This window comes from Jatropha curcas, chromosome 6 (assembly GCF_041381405.1).
Source record: "Jatropha curcas cultivar XTBG-Jc1 chromosome 6, XTBG_Jcur_1.0, whole genome shotgun sequence".
NCBI lineage: Eukaryota > Viridiplantae > Streptophyta > Magnoliopsida > Malpighiales > Euphorbiaceae > Jatropha > Jatropha curcas.
Genome location: NC_143156.1, coordinates 24,813,825 through 24,835,325, shown reverse-complemented (window position 1 = coordinate 24,835,325; position 21,501 = coordinate 24,813,825). Strand labels below are relative to the sequence as shown.

Here is a 21,501-nt window from a genome sequence, read left to right as displayed (position 1 = left end):
ACATAAAAATTATATATATAAGCTGATATTTGAGTGTTTAACTTACACCTACACCACAACTCACAACAATATATCCAACACCAATCTCATAGTGCAAGAAGTTAGGAGTCCAAAACCCCAACATAGCCCCTCTCATTTAAGACTGGCTTGCTTCTCAGCTTAAGGTAGCAATGAGTAACACAGATTCTAACCTCGGACAAAAAAAGAAGAAGGAATTTCACAAACTTGATTCTCAAATTATGGCAATTCTGCAATTGTATACAAAAACTAAACCCACAAACCATATTTTCCAATGGTAAAATAAGATCAATTTTTGAGAACTTAGGAAAATCACTCAATCAAGATAAACTTTGACATCGATTCCGTTATCAATGAGAGACTGAACCACAGCTCTGATCTTTCCTTCAAACTTGTCCCTCTCTCTTGGAGTGTAAGAAGCTGTATAAACATCAGCTTCTCTTGCTCTGTCTGCTAAAATGCGACCAATGGCCAAACATGCAGGAATATCTGACCGAGACTTTAGTGCAGCTTTGATGTCTTTAGAGTTAGTACCAGCAACTGCAACCTGCTTAGATGTTACCCTGTGGGTGAGTGATGCAGAAACAAACCGCTTCGAGATAAATACATCTAGTGTAAATGGCTCCATGAAAGCTTTGGTTCGTTGCTTAAATGACATATGCTTGTGGGGGTTTTTCGATTTTTTCTCTTTCTGGTAAGTATAAGGCCTGCTGTTGTCATCATCAATGAAATCTTCCACCCCAAAAAAGCTTCTTGGCGCACAATGAACCTGCAATAAAGCAAATATTGAGAGATTTTATTTTATCAGCGACCATTAGACCGTGGGCTCTACAATCTACCAATAGAAGTGAAGCTCCACCCATCCCATAAAACATCCTATGGATTTAACTAACCCCTTCTTTGGTACAAATGAATTTGAAGTATATAATTCATTTGTAAGTTGCAGAATTCAGTTTAATTATGTTGGAAAATTATGTTTCTTAGCTATTCAAGTCATCTACCAATTTTGGCCTTTCTATGTTATGCAAAACTGCTTTAGCAGATTTTAGAAGATTTCCGAGGCTAATAAATTAGATCATACCTGTCCACTGTGGAAGCTACTAGTGGACACATACAAGCAAGTTCTAAGCTTGTCTCCTCCATTTGCAAAATGCCCTTTGTTCAAAACCTTGCCCAGCACTTGCTTCAACATATTTCATGCACAACCTGCACCTACTACACCAAACTGAATTTATTTAATCTCACTTGTTTTAAGATCCCCTCAGAGAACAGAGATAAATATAAAAAGAGGACAGGCTGAATAAAACAATTTCCTGAACCCACAATTTCTCAAAAATGAAACTTTCTCAATAAGTATCAAACTTAAATATCAATTGACAGAAATTTAAAAAAAAAAAAAGCATTAAATCAGAGATTAACAAAAGTGAAAATTGAAAAGCAAATTTGTTCTAAACTTCTAATGATCAAGTTTTTCCATCCGAATGGACAAGCTAGATCTAAACCATTAACACCTGAGAATGTCACACAAGAAGAAGAAACAAAAAACTGCTGAAAAACAAAAAAAACTAAATTAAAATTATATCAATAAATTAAGCAATAGAGATTTATATCCTGAAAATCCCAAATAATTAATCATGAGAATAAAAAAAGAACTACACTTTATCTGATATAGACAACTATAGAGGAGCGAGAACTAGAGGCCGAAATTACCTCAAAAATGACCAATCTCTTTTTGCCAGTGAACCTGAAAAGAGTTAGATTGACGGGTAGTGCTATTTTAGGTTAATGATCTGACCTTTGGCTATTCTCCTTTCCTCTCTTTCTCTTTATTTACTGCCGTCTAAACTGAGCAACACCAGAATACAATGTTAACCAGCAAGGGAACTTAGAATTCTTTGATGCCAAACAACCAAAATTTTCAATTCTAAACATTTGAACATTTTGCCTTCTGTAAATTTTCCTGGAACCAAAGAATTATAAAAATACTGCAAACAAAAGCTGCAAAATCCATCCACATAGTCTCAACACAAATATTATACCCATAAGGATTTACATCGAAGCAGATGAAAATTATATACAACAAATAGTATTACTTTGCATTTCCAAAATTACGAACTCCTTAAAAAATGTCCAAAAAATTCGAAGCAGCACAAATTTACGAATGGGTATCGGAGGAGCATATGTAACTTCAATAAAAATTTTGGGGATAAGAAAATAATTAAAACAAAGAAAGGAGAAAAAGAAACGCTTACCTGATATCAGCTTCAATCGCTTCCAAATCAGCCATCAAAGCTTATGAAATTGTACAAAGTATGCGAAATTAACGAGCACTACAACTTGGGATATTAATATCTGGCCGTTTAGCAGAAAAGTGAGAATATGATTATTTGTACAGATACTGTACACGAGAGATAGAAGAACCCAGAAAAAGTAAGTAAAGCGATAGGTAAGAATTTCTGGCAGAGAAATCAGATTTGCTAAACTCAATGCAAAGAATTTTGGCTGAGTGGCTCTGTTTCGAAAGAGAGGCGGCCAAAAAGAGCCTGAAGCGGATGAGAGGGACTAATCGACTGAGAGAGATGAGAAGAGAGGGGCGAGCGTTTGTAGTTTAGTTAAACGGTGAGTTTTGAGGGTGAGTTGGTTGTTGGGCTTAATTAAGCCCAAGCTGCAAACGTCAGAGGTCCACTTTTATTATTTTAAATTCAAACCTTCACCCTAATTGCATAGGATGTTATTGTCCTTGAAACTTTGAAATTGTAGTGCCTATGGGTAGGGCTGGAAGCGGGCGGATAGCCGCAAATTTTAAACTATTTGTAGCTATATATATTTATTAAATTTACTATTTATGTTCATCCGAAATTTGTTTAAATATCTATTTAAATATCCATTTTCGAATCCGTTTAAAATTTTACTATCGTATTTATCTCAAACTCATTTAAAGTATCTCTTAAATAGGTAGGGTATCAACACATTTTAAACTATCCAAACTAAATTTATTTAAAATCTATTTTTTACTAATAAATTGATAGGGTACCCATGGATGGTCAAAACCTTTTATTATAGCAGGTAATGGGTAGCGGGTACTCAAAGTGTAACACTCGCATTCTACCCATTTCCATTTAAAACTGACTTTTAACTTTATGTACTTTGTTAAACAGATAAGAGCAAGAGCAAGGTGGATACCCTTAAATACCCATCTCACTTCCATCCCTATCTATGGTTCAAAGTTCTTTTGGGGGTGAAATTATAACAGTTCGCATAACTCATAATGAAATTGTATATTAAGCCTCAAAATTTCAGCTCTTTCATTCTTAAATCTACACAATTTCTATGGGTTTGTGACTACCTAGTAAGTAGAGAGGATTATTTTATGAAAAGTTAATGGAATTAAACAAGATTGGTACTCGTGCTTCGGGAATCACTAGGAGCAACAGAGAATTGAGATGCAGAAAACAGAATAAAAGGCAAGTGTGCGAAGATGAAAAAATCAAGAACGAAGTAACCAAACAATATGATTCCATTTCATTCAATTTTTTTGACATGAACTGAAATTATAATACATCAATTAGATATAATTTAATTAATTTTCTCACTAATATATGGAAAAAAGATTTCATCAATTTGCTCTTATCTTTTACTAAATTGAGAAGCCTATATATCAAATTTGACTGAAATTATAATACATTCCTATTGTTTGAGAAATACAATTAATCCATCGTTTTTTGTCTAATTTTTTGATCACCCAAATGTCAAAAAATCCAAAAAGTATTTTTGAGTAACAAACAGTAGTTTAATAATCTATGTGGACTATATTATCACAAAATAATTTTTTAATTAATACTTTATATCATATTTTATTTACGGTACTTTAAAAGATAAATAATTATGAAAATGTTATTTTTAATATTAATGACAAAGGCCATGTTCGGTAATTTCAGTGGTTCTAGTAAATATCAATTGTGTTAGCAATTATCAATTGTTTATACAGTGGTTTTAAATAAAAGTATTTAGTATAAAAAGGATAAAAAGATAGATGTTTAATATAAAAAGATAAAAAAGGATAATGTCATAGAGAGCAAAACAAAGACAAGTAATGAGCATAGGCTTGATAAAAAATTTATAAAACATTAAACGTTAAGGAGGATAATGTTTCATGAAACACTGCCTCAAACTCTAAACGTTAGGATAGATGTAACATTACCGAACACAATAATTAAAACAGTGTTTTAACCCAATCAAAATACTAAACACTACCCTAAACGCTCTTACCGGACAAAGCCTAAATGTAGTGTGGAGTTAAAAAATAAAATTTTATTTATTGGATGACAAGTACATACCATATCATCAATATACAACATGTAAGAAGTTAACTAAAGAAACAACTTAACATTTCTTGTAGTATATACAAGCGAAGCTACCAGCAGTTTGCTGCGGGTTTACAAATCATTTTGAATCATTTTATCGCATGTTCATTATTTTATCTCTCGAGTTTTTTCCACGATCAATTAATAACAATTAAGGATTCAATAGAATCAAGAAAGCAGAAACTCAAGAACAGCAGAGAAAGACACGAAAGAATTCCAAGAAAGCTGCATAAATGGAATCCAAATATTTCTGAACCAAGGAACTTATTTATAGATGGCCTGCGTATACTCTTGTTGGTTTGCGTGTTGGATATCTGAGACAGTTATATATAACAGTAAAACAAACGAATCATTGTTTTAGCCATTAATTGGTTAAGTAGCATTATAACAATCTAGGCAGAAATATACATATGAACATAAAAAATATAAAGGTAGCAAAACAAAAGCTAATGCAAGTTCTTACTAACAAAAACAAAATAGAATGATAGAAAGTTAAAATGCTTACCATGCAAGATGTGATGTCCTCATGCATTATATCAATCTGATATGGCTAACTCTACAGCCAAAATAAAACTATAGTTGATTGATTGATTAACTATATAACTCACCATATATTGACTCTTGGAAAATTGGATAATGTTAAGGAGGGTGAAGTTAAATAGTTGTTGCAAAAAGATTTTATGGAGATATTGGATTATATATACTTCAGGAAATAATCACAGTCCGTTTACCTAGATGAAAGGTTTTTCATTTTTTTTTTTTTTTTTTTTTTTGAAGGGGAAAAGAAGGGACTACTGGGTGTGTTAGTCATGGCCCTCATTGGCTAGAGCAACCGGTCAAGTGTTGACGGCCGATTTAAGATACCCTATAGGGCGCACCGACCCCCGAGCATTGATGGGAGATGTTGTCCCCTTCCTGTAGGATCGTAGGGTTGCGGTCCTCAGCCCATGACAGTAAAGTCTGACCTAAGGCAGCCCATAAAGTGAATCGTAGCTTCTAGATAGCAAAGTCAATATTCATACATTATGCGTAATGGGATGTTGCCGCAGAGGATCCAACCTGGATCAAGCATGCATAACTGAAAAGTTTTCCAATTGCTGCTTCTTTTTCCTTTAATATATATTGTACTGCATGGTATAACCAAAATTTGAACAGAAGACCATATGACATCTTTGCCTGTTGGATTAAAATTAATAGAACCTCAAAGTGTTAATATCATTCCCCGCAGCTTAATCAAACATCTTACGATATGCATATAAAAGCTAACAGAAAATCTAAATATCCAAATAGTTATAACAACAACTTAGGGCTGTTCATATCACAACCTAATGACCCAACTATATAGAAATTACTAATGAAAATGTGTGATATAAAGAAAGTTAAGTCGCAACAGCGTTAATAGTAATTAATGTTCTATCTCTCTTAAATGGAGTCCATTAAATTCGATTGAACACTTTGAAGATTCAACAAATGGATAAGGGTAATTTACTAAAAGTATCAAAAATGAGGAGGAAAGCGAGCCAGGAACCTATAAGCATTCAAAGAATCTAATTAACTTGAATCTAACTTGGAAATTAATGAATATGACAAATATTGACCATTTGCAGAAAAGAGAAATTAAATATTAGCAATCAAATGAACTAATTAACTCGAATTGTAAGAAACCCAAAGAAAAATTCTTCAACAGCAAAATAGAACTGCAAATATAAAATCTTTAAACAAAAAATCTACAAATTGGGTAAGAAATTTAAAGATGGGTTTCAGGCAAAATGAAAGAAAAACGAATTCGGTTTCTCTCATTTCAAATTCATTGTGAAAAGAAAAGAATGGAAAAAAAAAACCAAAATCTTTCCCCTAAAAGAGTTTTCTAAGTTTCTTACTGGAAAAAAAAAAAAAAAAAAAGAATGGAAAATTACTTGGAAGAGGAAGTACAATATAGAAGCCGTACATGGAAAAAGAAGAAAGTGAAGTCAGCAAAGATTATCTGTGAATGAACGACTCAAAAGAAAAAGGGTAAAATAGGAGTAGCATAAAAAGGAGTTGGTTAAACTGGTATAACAGTGTTCTATGAACAGTGAATCTGGTTTTATATATATATAATTTTAATCCTTATTTTTTTAAAGCCACTTTATATTTTGATGCAAGGGAAAATAATTTGTAAATAGCACCGCAGCTGGCATAGCCATTGGTTCAATTTGAACCAGAATCGAAATGAAATTGAACTGTATTGTAGATGAACCGAAATTAGACTGAAACCATCGGTTCAAAGTTTTGAATCGAAATCTACGGTTCAAAGTTTTGTTAAGATTCATGTGAATTATAAAATCTAAACGGAATCAGCGGTTTCGATCCAGTTCGAACCGAAAATCTTCTATTTTATTTTTAAAATTATAATCACTTTGGCATATTATATACACCTCTAAAAGTTTAAATAATCTTTTACTACATAATACACTTTACTTTTTTTTTTTTTTTGAAAATACACTTTATTTTGTTAAAAATATAAAAAAGTGAAATATTTGCTCTAAATTATAGTGTTTGATACAAAGGGAGTTTTAACATTTTTTTTTTCCTTTTAAATTTTTTACTTTATTCAAAGTTACATTATTTGAAGCATTATTCAAATTTTTCTAACAATTTATTTAATTCATAATATTTAAACAAAATAAAATGATAATTTATTTAATTATTTTGAAAAATTAATTAATTTTATTTAAATAAATGAGTATGAGCATTTTAAAAGTTATTTAAAATAAAATTTATCAATATTTCGTAAACTCATATTATTATTTTTTAAATATAACCTTAGAACCAAAATTTGAATTTTTTTTTTTTGAAAAAAATAATGCAAATATGTCAGAAACCGTGATTGAAATAGTCGATTCATCGAAACTATATCAAAATCGACCGGAATCAAAACCGGACAATCGATGGTTTAAGGACTGATTTAAGTTTAATATTTTTAAAATTTTGAGTCAGTCATGCTAGCAATGTGGCTCTTCTAATTCAATTGAAAATATATAAATAAATAAATAAATATTAACATTCGAAATTACAAGGATAACCTTGGAAAAAGGCAGAAGGAATCGCATATTGCCGACGACGCCGAAGATGCCGTTGATAGATTCGCCACGTCAGCCCTATCAACTAAATCACGCGCTACTTTGCACGTGATGAACCTGGAGGATTCTGGAAGCTTACGGAAGAGACTCAGACTAGGCACTTGTTGGGTACTTTTGTTTTGGTTACATGCTTACAAACAACCCCAAACTTATTCCAGTATCGCCAAAGAGTTGTCCAACACGTGAGTTTGCACGTGCCAAAAATTACCTTAATCGCTGTCGTATATAGTTTTGACTGTGTCTTGTTTTTCTAAACTGATCAAGTGAATAAATAAATAAATAAGTATGAGAAAATGCTTAATTGGAAAATTGAGTCAAAACTCCGAACCCAAAACTCTACTCTCACTGGTCAGTCATGAGTTGGACATAATTATTTTGGAAATTCAAGGTCAGTGGTCAACTATAATAAAAATAATATATTTTCCTTTTTTGTTTATTACATGCCTTAAATACATAAGTTTCCTTTTTCAATAACAATTCTCAATTTAAAGACTCTCAAACCCAATAGGAAAAGACAAATCAAATCAACTTAATTGGCATCAAAATAAATAATTTTTTTAAAATAGAAAAATGTTATAAATTTTTTAATATAATTACATTATAAATTGGATTATATTATATTTTATTGTCACTACTGACGAACTTTAATTTCAAAGACCACTTGAATATTAATGATCAAAATTTATTAATTAAAAACTTCAAAATTTAATAAAATGAAAGCTTATTTTGTATAATATAATTTTTACTATATTATAATTTTTACTGTAATTTAATAAAATAAAAACTTCAAATTTTCTTTTTTTTTTATTTTTCCCTTGAAAACAATTTTTTTATTTGACTCTCTAAATTTTTCAAAAAAATTTTATCTCGTTAAATTTGATACCTGACACGTAATAAGTTTTGGTGACCTAAAGTGATAAAATTTTCTATCTTACCTTGTTTTTTTCCCCTTTATATTAATATATATTTTAACTGCATATATATACTTTTCTGAAGTGAGAATAGACCGAACGTTATGTAGTTTCCTTCTATGTAGGCCATGCAATCTCAAATGGTCATTTTTGGATTATACAATTACTTTTGTTTTTAGGAATCTTTCATTTTTTAAATTAAAACTTCATTCATGTTTAAACTATGAATTGGTTGGAACCTATTATATTAGATAATTTTTTTAAAATAAAAATTGAAATTAATTAATTAGAATCAAATTGATTATTAAGTTTTTTTTCACTCATTTTTATGCTTAATTCAGTTGGATAGACTATTAATTTTCAGTTTTACATAATGGAAATCGAATTGCTCTAAATTGAAAAAATTCTCAATTTCTATTAAAATTAAAACCGTATGAATCGAACGGATAAACGGTTTAGTCAAGTTAAAATCTTATATTATAATTTATTAACTTTACCATGACTTGTTTATGATGACGTGGTAGATTTTTAATATTTTTAATTATGATAAGCATAATATTAAATATTACAAATATATTTTGATTGTAACCCCAAATAAGATTTATATGTCTTTAAGTCTATAAGTTTGTCTTCTCATTAAAAAAAAAAAAAAAAAAAAAAAAAAACTGAAAACCTCTCTCTGTCAACACCCTTGAACGACGATGATAATTCTAACGACAGAAGACGTTTCCTTCAATTCAAGGTCGAACCATTACCTACACGGTCGCTTGAACCAGAAACCACGACGGATCGGTTGAATTTTGCCTTGTTCTCTTTTCGTCTCCCTTAATTCTGTTTTTCTTCGGCAGTGCTGACTTTCAACAATGAGAAATAATAATTATAGCAGACTTGTAATTAACTTTAAGTGGTGAGGACATTTTTGTACTTACGGTCATTTGAGAAGCAAAGGTTTTGAAAAACCATCGTTCTGATGCTTTTTCTGAACCATGGTTTTGATTGGGCAAAATCGGTGTCTCGATAACTGATCATCGGTGAAGATAAAATTCACCGAGTAAAACAGGTTGAATCGAATTTAATGCGGTCCAATCCAACTTTTTTATATAATATTTTTAAATATATTTATTAAATAAAATTAATGTATAAGATAAAAAAAAATCCGTTGATATCAAATAAAAAATATTTTTAAATTTAGATTTTATAAAAAGAATAAAAAATTAATAAAAAATTTTAAATAAAAACAACAAAATATGACTAAATTTGATACTAAAAAAATAAATAATTATAATAAAATATAATATTAATTTTCACATTTGGAATTAATGTTGGATAATTTAATTGTTTTAAATAAGGACTTTGAGTTTAGAAATAAAGAGATCCAAAAACTAAAAAATCAATGGTCCAACTTTTAAGCGCCTAGGTTTTGAATCCAACTAAATTTTAATCGGTTGATTTACCGGTTAGTCGGTTTTCATTCAATATTTATTGATTATACTGGTTTTGAAAGCTGTCAATTTTCTTATTTAACTCAAATTAGACCACAGTTTGATTTTTAATTAAATCGGTCGAACCGGTCGGTTCGATCCGTTTTTCAGAACAATCGTCAAAATCATACTTTTTGGGGTTTAACTAAACACCTCCAAACTTGCTAACTCTCCCTTTTTTTTTTTTTTTTTTGTGAAGTGAAGTCTCAAACATACTCTTTATATATTATGAAAAAATAAAAAATAAAAATATTATGTTAAGTGAACGAATAAAATTAAATAAATAGGACAAATGATATATTTCTAATTAAATTATTAATGTTTGATTATAATTATTATCTGTCAATATTAGTAATACATTGATTCATCCGCTATTCTAAATGTAAGAAATTAAATAGTAAAATATTATAAGATACTTAAATCACAATTTATATAAAAAAAATTCAAATTGAACTAAAAATCATGAAAAATACTCAAACAAATCTAATATATAAATGTGGTTTGATTTATTTGAGTAATTTAGTGGCTTCAGGATGGTTTGAGGTAAGAAAAACTAAATTTCAAATTAATTTTTACTTTTGAATATTAAGATAGACAGCCAAAAAATAGAAAATTAAAATAAAAAAAAAAACAAAATAACAATACTATGAAAAACAAACATTAAACTATCATATTCTGCAAAATATATTAAAAACAACAATTACAATGAAAAATTTTTAAGGCATCATTGTTTTGTATCCTTCTCAAAGTTAATATTTGATTTATGCTTTGTTTGGATGAGTTTAAAATATGAGTGGATGCATAGAAGGTGAAAATGTCTTGAGATTTTCAAAATTTCTTATTTGGTTTGGATGAAAATATCAAAGAATGTGTAAAATAAATTTATTTTACACTTTCTTAATCTAATTTTCACTCATTTTCAGCCGAGAAAAAAAAGTAAATAGTATCACTTTACATCATTATTTTACTTATATTCTTCTTTTACTTCCTTCTTTCTCTCAAATATAGCATTAGTCTCCCTATTTCTACTAAAATAAATAAAAAATAAATACTTTATATTAATTTTGATATCAAATATAAAATTACAATGAAGATAATTGAATTACGTTTAATTACCTTGGATTATAAATACTTTTCAACTAAATTTGTGTATAAAAGAGTATAAAAAAATTATAGCTTTAAAATTTAAGGTTGAGTATAACTAATATAATCAATTTTCCAATACATACATAATATATAAGAAATAAATTATGTATAATATTTATATTTTGATTTAATTCGATTTAATCGATAATTATGATTTTCAAGGCATAAATTAAATTGATAACTAGTTTTTAAAATTTAAACCAAACTATCAATTTCTCAAAATTACAAATTTTGATTTATTTTAGATTGATGTGATTTGAGTGAAATGATTTATAAGTATCCTAATTTTATTCAAAATCATTTTTGCATTTACAAGAAATGATAAAAGAAAGATTTGATAACAAGAAATTCCATATGAAAAACTTCAAAATTTAAAGCAAATCCAAGGCAACTTTGTTCTTTCCGCGCGTGACTTCACGCCATTTGCTCCCGTAAATATCTGCCCAAACCATGGGCATTTCCGGTAACAAAAGAGTAAATGAAAGCGTAAGCGGGCCAAAGTGAAAAAACAGAAAAAGCAAAAAGTTTTGATTGTTGAAAGAAAAATAAAATAAAATAAAAAAAGGAGAAAGATATAAATTTCTATTAAATAAAAATTATTTATATCATAATATTATATTTTTTTTTCATTTTTTTAATAGCGGACGCGAAGAGAACATTGCATTGTGGTTTAATATCGCCGTTGAGATACGGAAGCCAATCTCTCTCTCTCAAGGTTCTCTTTTGTCCCTCATCGGCTTCATGTTCTTACTTTATTTTTCTTCTATTCTCTCCTCGCACAGATTTCTTTCGTTTTCCTTCAAGCCAAGCAACGCCGAGAAAAAAAGCGGAGGAGGTAATTGACTTATGCAGAGAGGGTATTAGAGGAAGGTCGTCTTGTATGAAGAGAAAATCTCTAGAAGTGAATCAATTTCCTTTATTAGCGCAGTTAATATTCTTCGATCTGGTTTTTTTACCCTATTTCAGACTTCAACTGGGAATTCTTTGTCTTTTTGCATATTACATATCTGTTACATACGGTTCTTCTTCAGCCTAAGTTTTCCGGGAATAGCTAAGAATTGTGTTTTCTTTGTTAGTTCTGCTGAAGCCTTAGATTTCGTACTGTGGATTTTGAGCGGCGGCAAGTGTGCAGGTTATTTCATCTGTTTTGGGGTTTATAAGGAGTTTTTGTAGTGGTGTTGCTTCATGCCTGATAGGTAGGTAGGAAGGCAGATAAATAGATAGATTAGGTTTAGGGTTTTTGTTTTGGTTTTGATGCCGCCGGAGCGATTGCCGTGGGATCGGAAAGAATTCTTTAAGGACAGGAAACCTGATAGGTCCACGCCCCGATGGAGGGAATCGTCTTCAAGTCATTATGGATCGTCTCGTGATTTTTCTCGCTGGGGTGGATCCAACGAGTTTCGAAGGCCTCCTGGTTAGTTACTTATTTTAGTATTTTCGTTTATTTCTTCTTGGCTCTAACTTTCTATAGCTCAGTTCAGTTCTTTAATTGGTTGCTTCAAGTGGGGTTTTTGAGGCAAATGGAAGAAATTTTATTAGGGATTATTCCTTTGATTACTGCTATCCACAAAGTTGCAATCTCTGGTTTATCTAAAATTTTTGGGGATATGTTAATGAGTGGGGTTCACAGTAACTTGTGGTCATGTTTTCTTCTCTATAATGGTCTGATTTTTCCGGAATAGATCTGATTGGTCTCGTTTGGTTTATCGTTGTATGATTGTTCTGTAGATCTGGAACTTATTTGCTGTGAGAATTTATTTAATTGATTTTTCTTTTCTTTTCTTTTTCCCATTTTGAAGTTCAAAATATTTTTGGGAATATATCCTTTGCTTGTGTCAATTATATGTAATTTTTCCCGTTTTTGTTTAAATATTATTTGAAGGTCATGGTAAGCAGGGTGGCTGGCACCTGTTTGCTGAAGAATCTAGCCGTGGTTATGCACCCTTTCGTTCAAATGATAGGATATTGGAAGACAAGAACTACAGGCCATCGGTTTCACGTGGAGATGGTAAATATGGTAGGAATAGTAGGGACAATAGGGGATCTTTTAGTAGCCAAAGGGATTGGAAAGCTCATTCATGGGAAATGAGCAATGGGTCTCCAAGCACGCCAGGGAGACTGCATGATGCGGCTAATGATCAGAGATCAGTAGATGATATGCTAACATATCCACCTTCACATTCTCGTTCTGAATTAGGGAACAAGTGGGAACATCTTCATCCAAAAGATCAGCATGATAATATCAAGGCAGCTGGTGTCAGTGCGGTGGGCACAGGCCAGAGAGGTGATCGGGAGAGCTCACTGGATTGGAAGCCTCTTAAATGGGACCGCTCTGGAAGCTTGTCTTCTAGGGGATCTGGTTTTAGCCATTCAAGTAGCTCAAAGAGCATTGGAGGTGGAGATTCTAGCGAAGGAAAGGCTGACATGCAGCTTAAGAGTGCATCCATAGTCCAGTCTCCTTCTGGAGATGCTGCTGCCTGTGTTACTTCCGCTCCATCTGAAGATATGAGTTCTAGGAAGAAGCCACGCCTTAACTGGGGTGAGGGATTGGCAAAGTACGAGAAGAAGAAAGTTGAAGGTCCTGAGATGAATGTAATCAAAGATGAACCTGTTATTTATTGTATCAACATAGAGCCCATCCATTCACAAAGTTCAAACTTGGTAGACAAGAGTCCCAGAGTCTTGGGATTATCTGATTGTGCATCACCTGCGACTCCATCTTCTGTTGCTTGTTCTTCACCAGGTAATTAACAATCTTCTTGTAACTCGATAGGTAATTTGCGATTAATTGTGCATTTTCCTTTCTTGCGCTTTTGGTACTTTTTATGAAACTTTGACCTCGTTTCCGTTCTCAAGAATTTAATTACCTGCAAGTATCTATTGTCTGTATTATTTGATTGTCAACACATGCGTGGTGTATTTCTGAATATCTCCATGTTAGAACTGATAATTGAAGCTATGTCAAGGGGACTATGGATGAACCAACCCAACTTAAAAATTTAATTGTGGTTGGTGGAAATTATGCAATGCTTGTGACAATAAGGTGAATGCCTAGCTACCTAAAGTTGAAGCTGCTGAGTCTGGCATTTTCATTTGTTCTTAAATAAAAAGAATGTTCTCTTTATCTTTACTATTTTTTTCTTCTTGGAGTGTCTTTTTGATAACAAAAATTATTAATGTGGGAAAAAATGATGCGTCCCACATTACCCGTGGAGTACGTCTTCCTCTATGAGCTAGTTTTTGGGGTGAAGTTAGGGGTCCGGTCCCTTATCATTTGGTATAAGAGCTCTGGCTTCGTAGGGTCGGTGTCTCATGGGGTTCGTCAAAACGCCGACTGAGGCAGTCGGGTCTTATGGGGGTGGGGATGATGCGTCCCACATCACCCGCGGAGTACATCCTGGGCTAGTGTATAAGGCTGGGTTCAGTCCTTCCTTTACGAGCTAGCTTTTGGGGTGAAGTTAGGGGTCCAATCCCTTATCAAAAAATGTGGCCCATACCAACTCCATTGGCCATGGGCAAAATATTCATTTTATTTTATTTCTTATGTAAAGCTGCCTATGTTTGGATGTGTCCATGTGATGTAATATTTGTTCTCCTGTGTAATTTGTTTTGTTTGCTTACAGATCATGTTAACTCTTTCTTTTTCCCCTGTCCACGAAAAGGATTTTGTGTTGATACCTATTTATTGCAGGTGTGGAGGAGAAAACACTTGGCAAGGGAGTAAATGTTGATAATGATGTTGGTAATTTATGTGGTTCACCCAGCTTTGGGTCACAAACCAATAATGAAGGCCTCTCTTTTAACTTAGAGGTTTTGGATGCTACTTCAATATCTAATTTGGGCGCTTCGCTTGTTGAGCTGCTTCAATCTGATGATTCTAGCTCAGTGGACTCAAGTTTCGTGAGGTCAACTTTGATAAATAAGTTGCACATGTTGAAGGGTGACATTTCAAAGGCTTTGGAGGTGACTGAATCTGAAATAGACTCGCTTGAAAGTGAACTGAAGTTGCTGAAATTTGAACCTGGAAGCATGTATCCTGGTCCAGCAGCATCAAGCTTTTTCCAAGCTGTGAATGATGCAAAACCTTGCAGTGAACAGGGGGCTGTTTCCAATGATATCCCTCGATCTTCTCCATTGCATGTTATGGCCTCTGGGTCTGGACAAGTGGAAAATAGTTCCCTGGATGATGGTGTCCTGGAAGAAGTTAATGTTGCTATTAAGGATGATGATGTTGATAGTCCTGGAACTGCCACATCGAAATTCGTTGAACCATTGTCAGTGGTGAAGATGGTTTCTTCATCTGATATGGTGAAATTAGATCACTGTTCGGGTGATATAGGTGTCCTTCGGATTCAGACCATGGCATTGAAACCCTGTGTGCCTTACACCAATAAGGAGGATGATAATTGTGCTGCTTGTGGGGATGTTAGTATGCTTATAGAAAGTAAAGATGTTGTGCCTTTTCCAAGTGATGTGAGTTTTGCAGAAGATAATTTATGTAACCTAATATTGGCTGCCAATAAAGAATCTGCTAACAGGGCCTCCGAAGAATTGTCTACTTTATTGCCTAGGGATCAATGTAAGGTTGATGTTTCAGAAGTTTCAAATGCTGCTTTGTGGAAGGCTGATGCATTAATTAAAGAAAAATTTGCTATGAGGAAGCGGTTTTTAAGATTTAAGGATAGAGTTGTAACTCTTAAGTTTAAAGCCTTTCAGCACCTGTGGAAGGAAGATATGCGCTTGCTTTCAGTAAGGAAATACCGTGCAAAGTCTCAGAAAAAATATGAATTAAGCTTGAGGACGACACATAGTGGGTGTCAAAAAAATCGTTCTTCAATTCGCACTCGATTCTCTTCTCCTGGTAAGAACTCTCAATACACTTTTATTTTAAATGGCAATGGCATTTATTGCTTAAGCTTGTCATTGAATATTAAATATTGGGTGACGTGAATATGTGCTTTGATTATATGACAAGCATTGAAGTATGCTATAGGTTTATATTATTTAGTTTGGCACAAATGAGTGATGAAGTCCACCTTTCTCTTATGACTAGGATTGCTTTAATTCTTCCTCATTCCAATTTATAGGATGTATTAATTTGGATATTTGAGCTATTGATTTTTTATTTTAGGTTCATTTATTTGTAAAATTTTAGTAGAAGTATGTGCTGGTGTTTACAAGTTGTCTTGAAAGGTAGTAAATTGGAAAGGAATATCAGGTTCTATTATTTAATATGTACAATATGTTTTTGTGCTGCTTTATTTTTATCTTCTCATGTTGGTGCTTGTTGCTGTTCTTCAAGAGTGCATATTATTGAGAATGATTTAGCAAGTTATTGGACCCTACTTAGCTTTCTGTCTGAACAGCAAGTCTTTTTTAATCATGCATATGGTTATACATTGCATTTTATCCTTGGGCTAATTTTATCCCATGGAAGGAGGCTTCTGTTCGCACATTGGCGTCCTTTCTGTGTCTCTAGTTAGATTCCCTTGAAAATCTTATCCAGAAGATGAGCTTTATGTTTGGGATTTTGTTCGACATGCATCTCAAGTTAGTCTGGTCATTGGACCTAGTTATTGAATTCCTTTGTGCTGTGATGGAATGCCAAATGCATGATTGCAGTGCTGGAGCTCATTGCATGTGGCCAAGTGAATTATATAATGAACAATTTGGCTGATCCGTAGTACTTGATCATACATTTTTGTGAAAGTTAATTTGTCTAAGGATAGTTTCCGGAAGTTTACTGTACACATTGACACCTCAGCATAAGATTTATAAGCTTTGCAAGAGGACTCAGTAACTGCGTTCTTCATCGGCATCTACTATTCTGAAAAGGGTCAGCGAAAGTTTTGAATGAAAGATTCTCTTGCAAATTCTTTGGAAGTAGCCTCAGATGCATTGAGGTGGTTGACCCATTTTGAAACCACATTGATCGTATATTTGTGTATTTATAACCATTTATCTGGACATGCCTGGTTTTGCACTGAATGTTTGCTGGACATCAGCGGACTTGCATGCTGAACATATTTTTGACAAGATTTGCTGTCAAGATATTTGTACATGAAAGAATATATTTGTGGCAATTGTGTTTGATACATCAATGCACTTTAGGCCATACAATTTTGGAACTATTTGCCTCCTAGGGTACTATGCGCTTTTTGGAAGTTGCTTTCGTACAGTATTATGCACATTTTGGGAGGAATTTTGTATACTACTATGATCATTTTTATTTCCTAGGTGGATTTGATGTTATATATTTTGATGCTACAATATCTGGGACATTTTCAGATGGCACAGTTCTGGTTCATTGCCTTCTATTACGACATTTTGCGCATATTTTGTGTCAATTGATTATATCGACCATAGATTCTATGTCAAGTTGGATGTGCTTCATTGCTCATTTTGTCAATTCAGGGATTGGCTAAGTTTTTCAGTGTTACAGGAAGTTAATTATTGAGGAAGGATTATAATGCAGTTGATAGAAAGGGCAGTGGGTTGGGGCTTTATGCTTCAGTGTGATTATTGTCATACTTCCCATGCTTGACAAGGTTTCCTCACAATGATTTAAGGTGAATATGACGTTGAATTTGATTACGCCTTGGGTTTGGTCATGTTAAGCTCTAGAGGTGAAGTGAGTTGGCAACTTCTATAGCTGCCCATTTGTGGTTATTTATGGTGAAAGATTGTTCCAGTTATGCAAATGCTTTCTTAGAAGTAAAAACCTTCCTTGTCAGCTTCTGCCGTTGTGTTTCTGAGTGGATAATGAATTATGATGCTATTTCTTATTTGTTGAGAATGATTGGTAGTTGATGATCTCTCTTATTTGAGTTGTAACTTCTGATATCTATTTTTTATAGCTTTTGAAATTGTTTTTGCAGTTGGAAATTTGAGTCTGGTGCCAACAACAGAGATGCTTAACTTCACGAGCAAGCTGCTGTCAGTTTCTCAGAACAAGCTTTACAGGAATGCTTTGAAAATGCCAGCATTAATTTTGGACAAAAAAGAGAGGATGGTTTCACGGTTTGTCTCCAGTAATGGATTAGTTGAAGATCCCTGTGCTGTTGAGAAGGAAAGAGCTATGATCAATCCCTGGACCTTAGAAGAGAGGGAAATTTTCATTTCTAAGCTAACCACTATTGGCAAGGATTTCAGGAAAATTGCTTCTTTTCTTGATCATAAGACAACTGCAGATTGTGTTGAATTCTATTATAAAAATCACAAATCTGATTGTTTTGAGAAAACAAAAAAGAGTAAGAAAGTGAAGTCCTCTACTAACTACTTAATGTCGTCGGGCAAGAATTGGAATCGGGAAATGAATGCTGCCTCGCTTGATATTCTGGGTGCAGCTTCAGTAATAGCGGCTGATGCTGACAATTCTATGGGAAATCGACAGATGTGTTCTGGTAGAATCTATTACGGAGGCTACTGTGAATCCAAAATACCACATGGTAATGATGGTAATTTAGATCGGTCAAGCAATTTTGATGTTCTTGAGAATGAAAGAGAAACTGCTGCTGCTGATGTGTTAGCAGGTATTTGTGGTTCAATGTCCTCAGAGGCAATGAGTTCTTGTATCACTACTTCTGTTGATCCTGGGGAGGGTTGTCGGGAGTGGAAGTCACAGAAGGTAGATTCGGTCAAAAAACGACCTTCCACATCTGATGTTACACAGAATGTTGATGAAGATACTAGCTCAGATGAGAGTTGTGGGGAAATGGATCCTTCTGACTGGACAGATGAGGAGAAGTCGATCTTCATACGGGCTGTTTCATCCTATGGCAAGGATTTTGCTATGATCTCACGATGTGTCAGGACAAGGTCTAGGGACCAATGTAAGGTTTTCTTTAGCAAGGCTCGTAAGTGCCTTGGACTGGATTCGATACATCCTGCACCAGGAAACCTAGGAACACCAGTGAGTGATGATGCTAATGGAGGTGGAAGTGACACGGAAGATGGTTGTGCTCTTGAGACTGGCTCAGTTATCTGCAGTGATAAGTTGGGCTCCAAGACAGATGAGGATTTGCCATTGCCTGTCATAGATGCAAAGCATGAGAAATCGAATGCTGCAGAGAGGGAAAATGTGACTGCTGACTTAAATAATCCGAAGGAGAGCAATGTTGCTAGATCATTAGAGCAGAATGACTCTAAGGATGAAATATCATTTGTTTCTGATGCTTGCAAGATGGGGGACAAATCTGAGCTAGCTTTTGAAATTGATACTCACCAATCTGAGGTTGGGCAGGCACAGGAAATTTCAAATGAATCAGTTAATTCAGAATCTAAGAGAGATAAACCGATTGAACACAGCACTTCTGTTGGAGAACCAATGTACGTGGATGCAGCTGATCCTGGCCCATTAAATCCAGTTTCTGGTATTGAACTTAAAGTTATTGCTGAGGTTGCTGCTAATGGAAGCGCAAATCATGTGGAGCAAAAAGAGGTTTTGTTGCCTGAAAATAGTTTGAACAGTAAAAGTGGTTTGATGAAAGGTTCGAGTGCTAACAGAGATGCATCCTGCTTGCCTTTGGATATGGGTTCTAGTTCAAACTTCAGTGTAAATGTGGAGAACATTCATCATGTGTCTGGGGAGTTCGATTCTGTGGCTGAGTCTCCTACTGTCTCATTGCCACAGGAAAATAATATTGCTTCTGGTGCTCCTATGTTACAAGACACTGTTTCCATTCAATGTGAGAGAATGCATACCCATGAGAATAGAGATGGGCAGGGTAAAGAATCAGGTAGTGGGGATGATCATTTACAGCACCCGCCAGGGAAATCTTTAGTGAACTGTAGCGAGTCCTTGCAGATTCTGAGGGGCTATCCGCTGCAAATTCCAACAAAGAAAGAGATGAATGGGGATATTTCTTGCGGACTGCTTTCTGAAGTTCAAAAGAGCTTTTCAACTTCAGATTATTATCTTCAAAAGTGCAATAGCAGTTCAAAGACCCAGTCCTCATTGCCTGAGCTTCCACTACTCTCCAAGCACGCTGAACATGGCAATGATCATTCAAGAGACCACTCTCGGAGTTTGTCAGATACAGAAAAGCCATGCAGGAATGGTGATGTTAAACTGTTTGGCAAAATTCTGAGTAACCCCTCATCTTTGCAGAAGATGAGTCCCAGTGTACATGATAACGTGGAACATGGCCCAAAGGCAAGTAGCAAGTCATCAACTTTGAAATTCACTGGTCATCAAACTACAGATGGAAGCAGTAATGTTTTAAAGTTTGATCGTAGTAATTATCTTGGCCTTGAGAATGTCCCTGTTAAGAGTTATGGCTTTTGGGATGGTAACAAGATACAAACTGGGTTTTCATCTTTACCCGAGTATTTTTTAGCCAAGTATCCTGCAGCATTTAGCAATTATCATGTTTCCTCGTCCAAAATGGAGCAGCAGGCTTTGCAGGCTGCTGTGAAGTGCAATGACCGTAATTTGAATGGTGTATCAGTTTTGCCTCCAAGGGAAGTGAGTGGTAGCAATGGAGTTGTGGATTATCAGATGTACAAGAGTCATGACAACAGTAAAGTGCAGCCATTCTCTGTAGATATGAAGCAGCGGCAGGATATATTCTCCGAGATACAAAGGAGAAATGGGTTTGAAGCAATCTCGAGTTTACAGCAGCAAGGAAGGGGAGTGGTAGGAATGAATGTTGTAGGACGAGCGGGAATTCTTGTTGGTGGATCCTGTACGGGTGTTTCAGATCCTGTTGCAGCCCTTAAAATGCACTATGCTAAAACCGAACAGTTCAGTGGGCAAAATGGGGCTGCCATCATCAGAGAGGAGGAATCCTGGAGAAGTAAGGGTGATATAGGCAGGTAGGAGTGGTGAGAGGGCTTTCTTTCTCTTTCGTTCTTTCTTTCTTTATTAAAGCAAGTCCTCAACGGCAAATATCTTCTTTTGCCGAGCCCTGTATAATAGTTTTTGTATTGTTTCAATGGAATGATAGAGCAGTTGACGACGGTTCTCAGGTCCGTCTTTTTGGTAAAAAAGAAAAAAAAAATATTAATTTAGGAGCTTGTAATATTGCAGCAGCAGCAGCTTTGTATTTGTTGTATTTGATGGAAATACAGAAATAATCTGTGAAAATTGGAAGGGGCAATGTCAGCGCCCCTCCATCATTTGACCATTTAGAGGATTGACTGACCGTCATTTAGAGGTTTCTTGGTGTAGCTACTTTTGCATTACTGATAGACATGCTATTTTCTGCTGAAACTTGAAGTCAATGGATTTGTTGAAGTCCCAATATATTTTATTCTTTTCGTCCTTTTATCTTGATCTTCTCAAGACTGACAATAAAAAGAATGTACAACAAAATTCTTGAAATCAATGTGGTTTTCAACAGCTGTCATTGCTAATTGATTGTTGATGGGTACTGCTTATAAAAAATCCATTTTTGATTTTTCCTTTGGTCAAAACTAACATGCTGTTTGCTTTTATTGCTCGCTTCAGATATTTTTT

At 33.9% G+C, this 21,501-nt stretch overlaps 2 protein-coding genes across 7 annotated transcripts; one reads left to right on the top strand and one right to left on the bottom strand.

Annotated features, from left to right (window-relative positions):
• Nucleotides 1-215: 215 nt before the first annotated feature.
• On the bottom strand, nucleotides 216-2,611 carry LOC105645501 (Ribosomal L18p/L5e family protein). Of its 5 annotated transcripts, none has more exons than XM_037639057.2 (4): nucleotides 2,271-2,611; nucleotides 1,729-1,863; nucleotides 1,100-1,243; nucleotides 216-787 (listed from the first exon to the last, which is right to left on the bottom strand). In XM_037639057.2, exons 3-4 carry the CDS (start codon nucleotides 1,208-1,210, stop codon nucleotides 335-337), a joined length of 564 nt encoding a protein of 187 aa, XP_037494985.1. In that variant the 5' UTR covers nucleotides 1,211-1,243; nucleotides 1,729-1,863; nucleotides 2,271-2,611; the 3' UTR covers nucleotides 216-334. The 5 variants fall into 5 exon arrangements, with proteins under 5 accessions (XP_037494985.1, XP_012086503.1, XP_012086501.1 ...); XM_012231113.4 differs by having other exon boundaries at nucleotides 1,100-1,233; XM_012231111.4 differs by having other exon boundaries at nucleotides 1,100-1,230.
• Nucleotides 2,612-11,729: 9,118 nt separating this feature from the next.
• LOC105645502 (Duplicated homeodomain-like superfamily protein) lies at nucleotides 11,730-21,255 on the top strand. Of its 2 annotated transcripts, none has more exons than XM_020683828.3 (4): nucleotides 11,730-12,456; nucleotides 12,925-13,785; nucleotides 14,734-15,903; nucleotides 17,900-21,255. In XM_020683828.3, exons 1-4 carry the CDS (start codon nucleotides 12,297-12,299, stop codon nucleotides 20,860-20,862), a joined length of 5,154 nt encoding a protein of 1,717 aa, XP_020539487.1. In that variant the 5' UTR covers nucleotides 11,730-12,296; the 3' UTR covers nucleotides 20,863-21,255. The 2 variants fall into 2 exon arrangements, with proteins under 2 accessions (XP_020539487.1, XP_012086506.1); XM_012231116.4 differs by having other exon boundaries at nucleotides 11,731-12,456; nucleotides 17,921-21,255.
• Nucleotides 21,256-21,501: the final 246 nt, after the last annotated feature.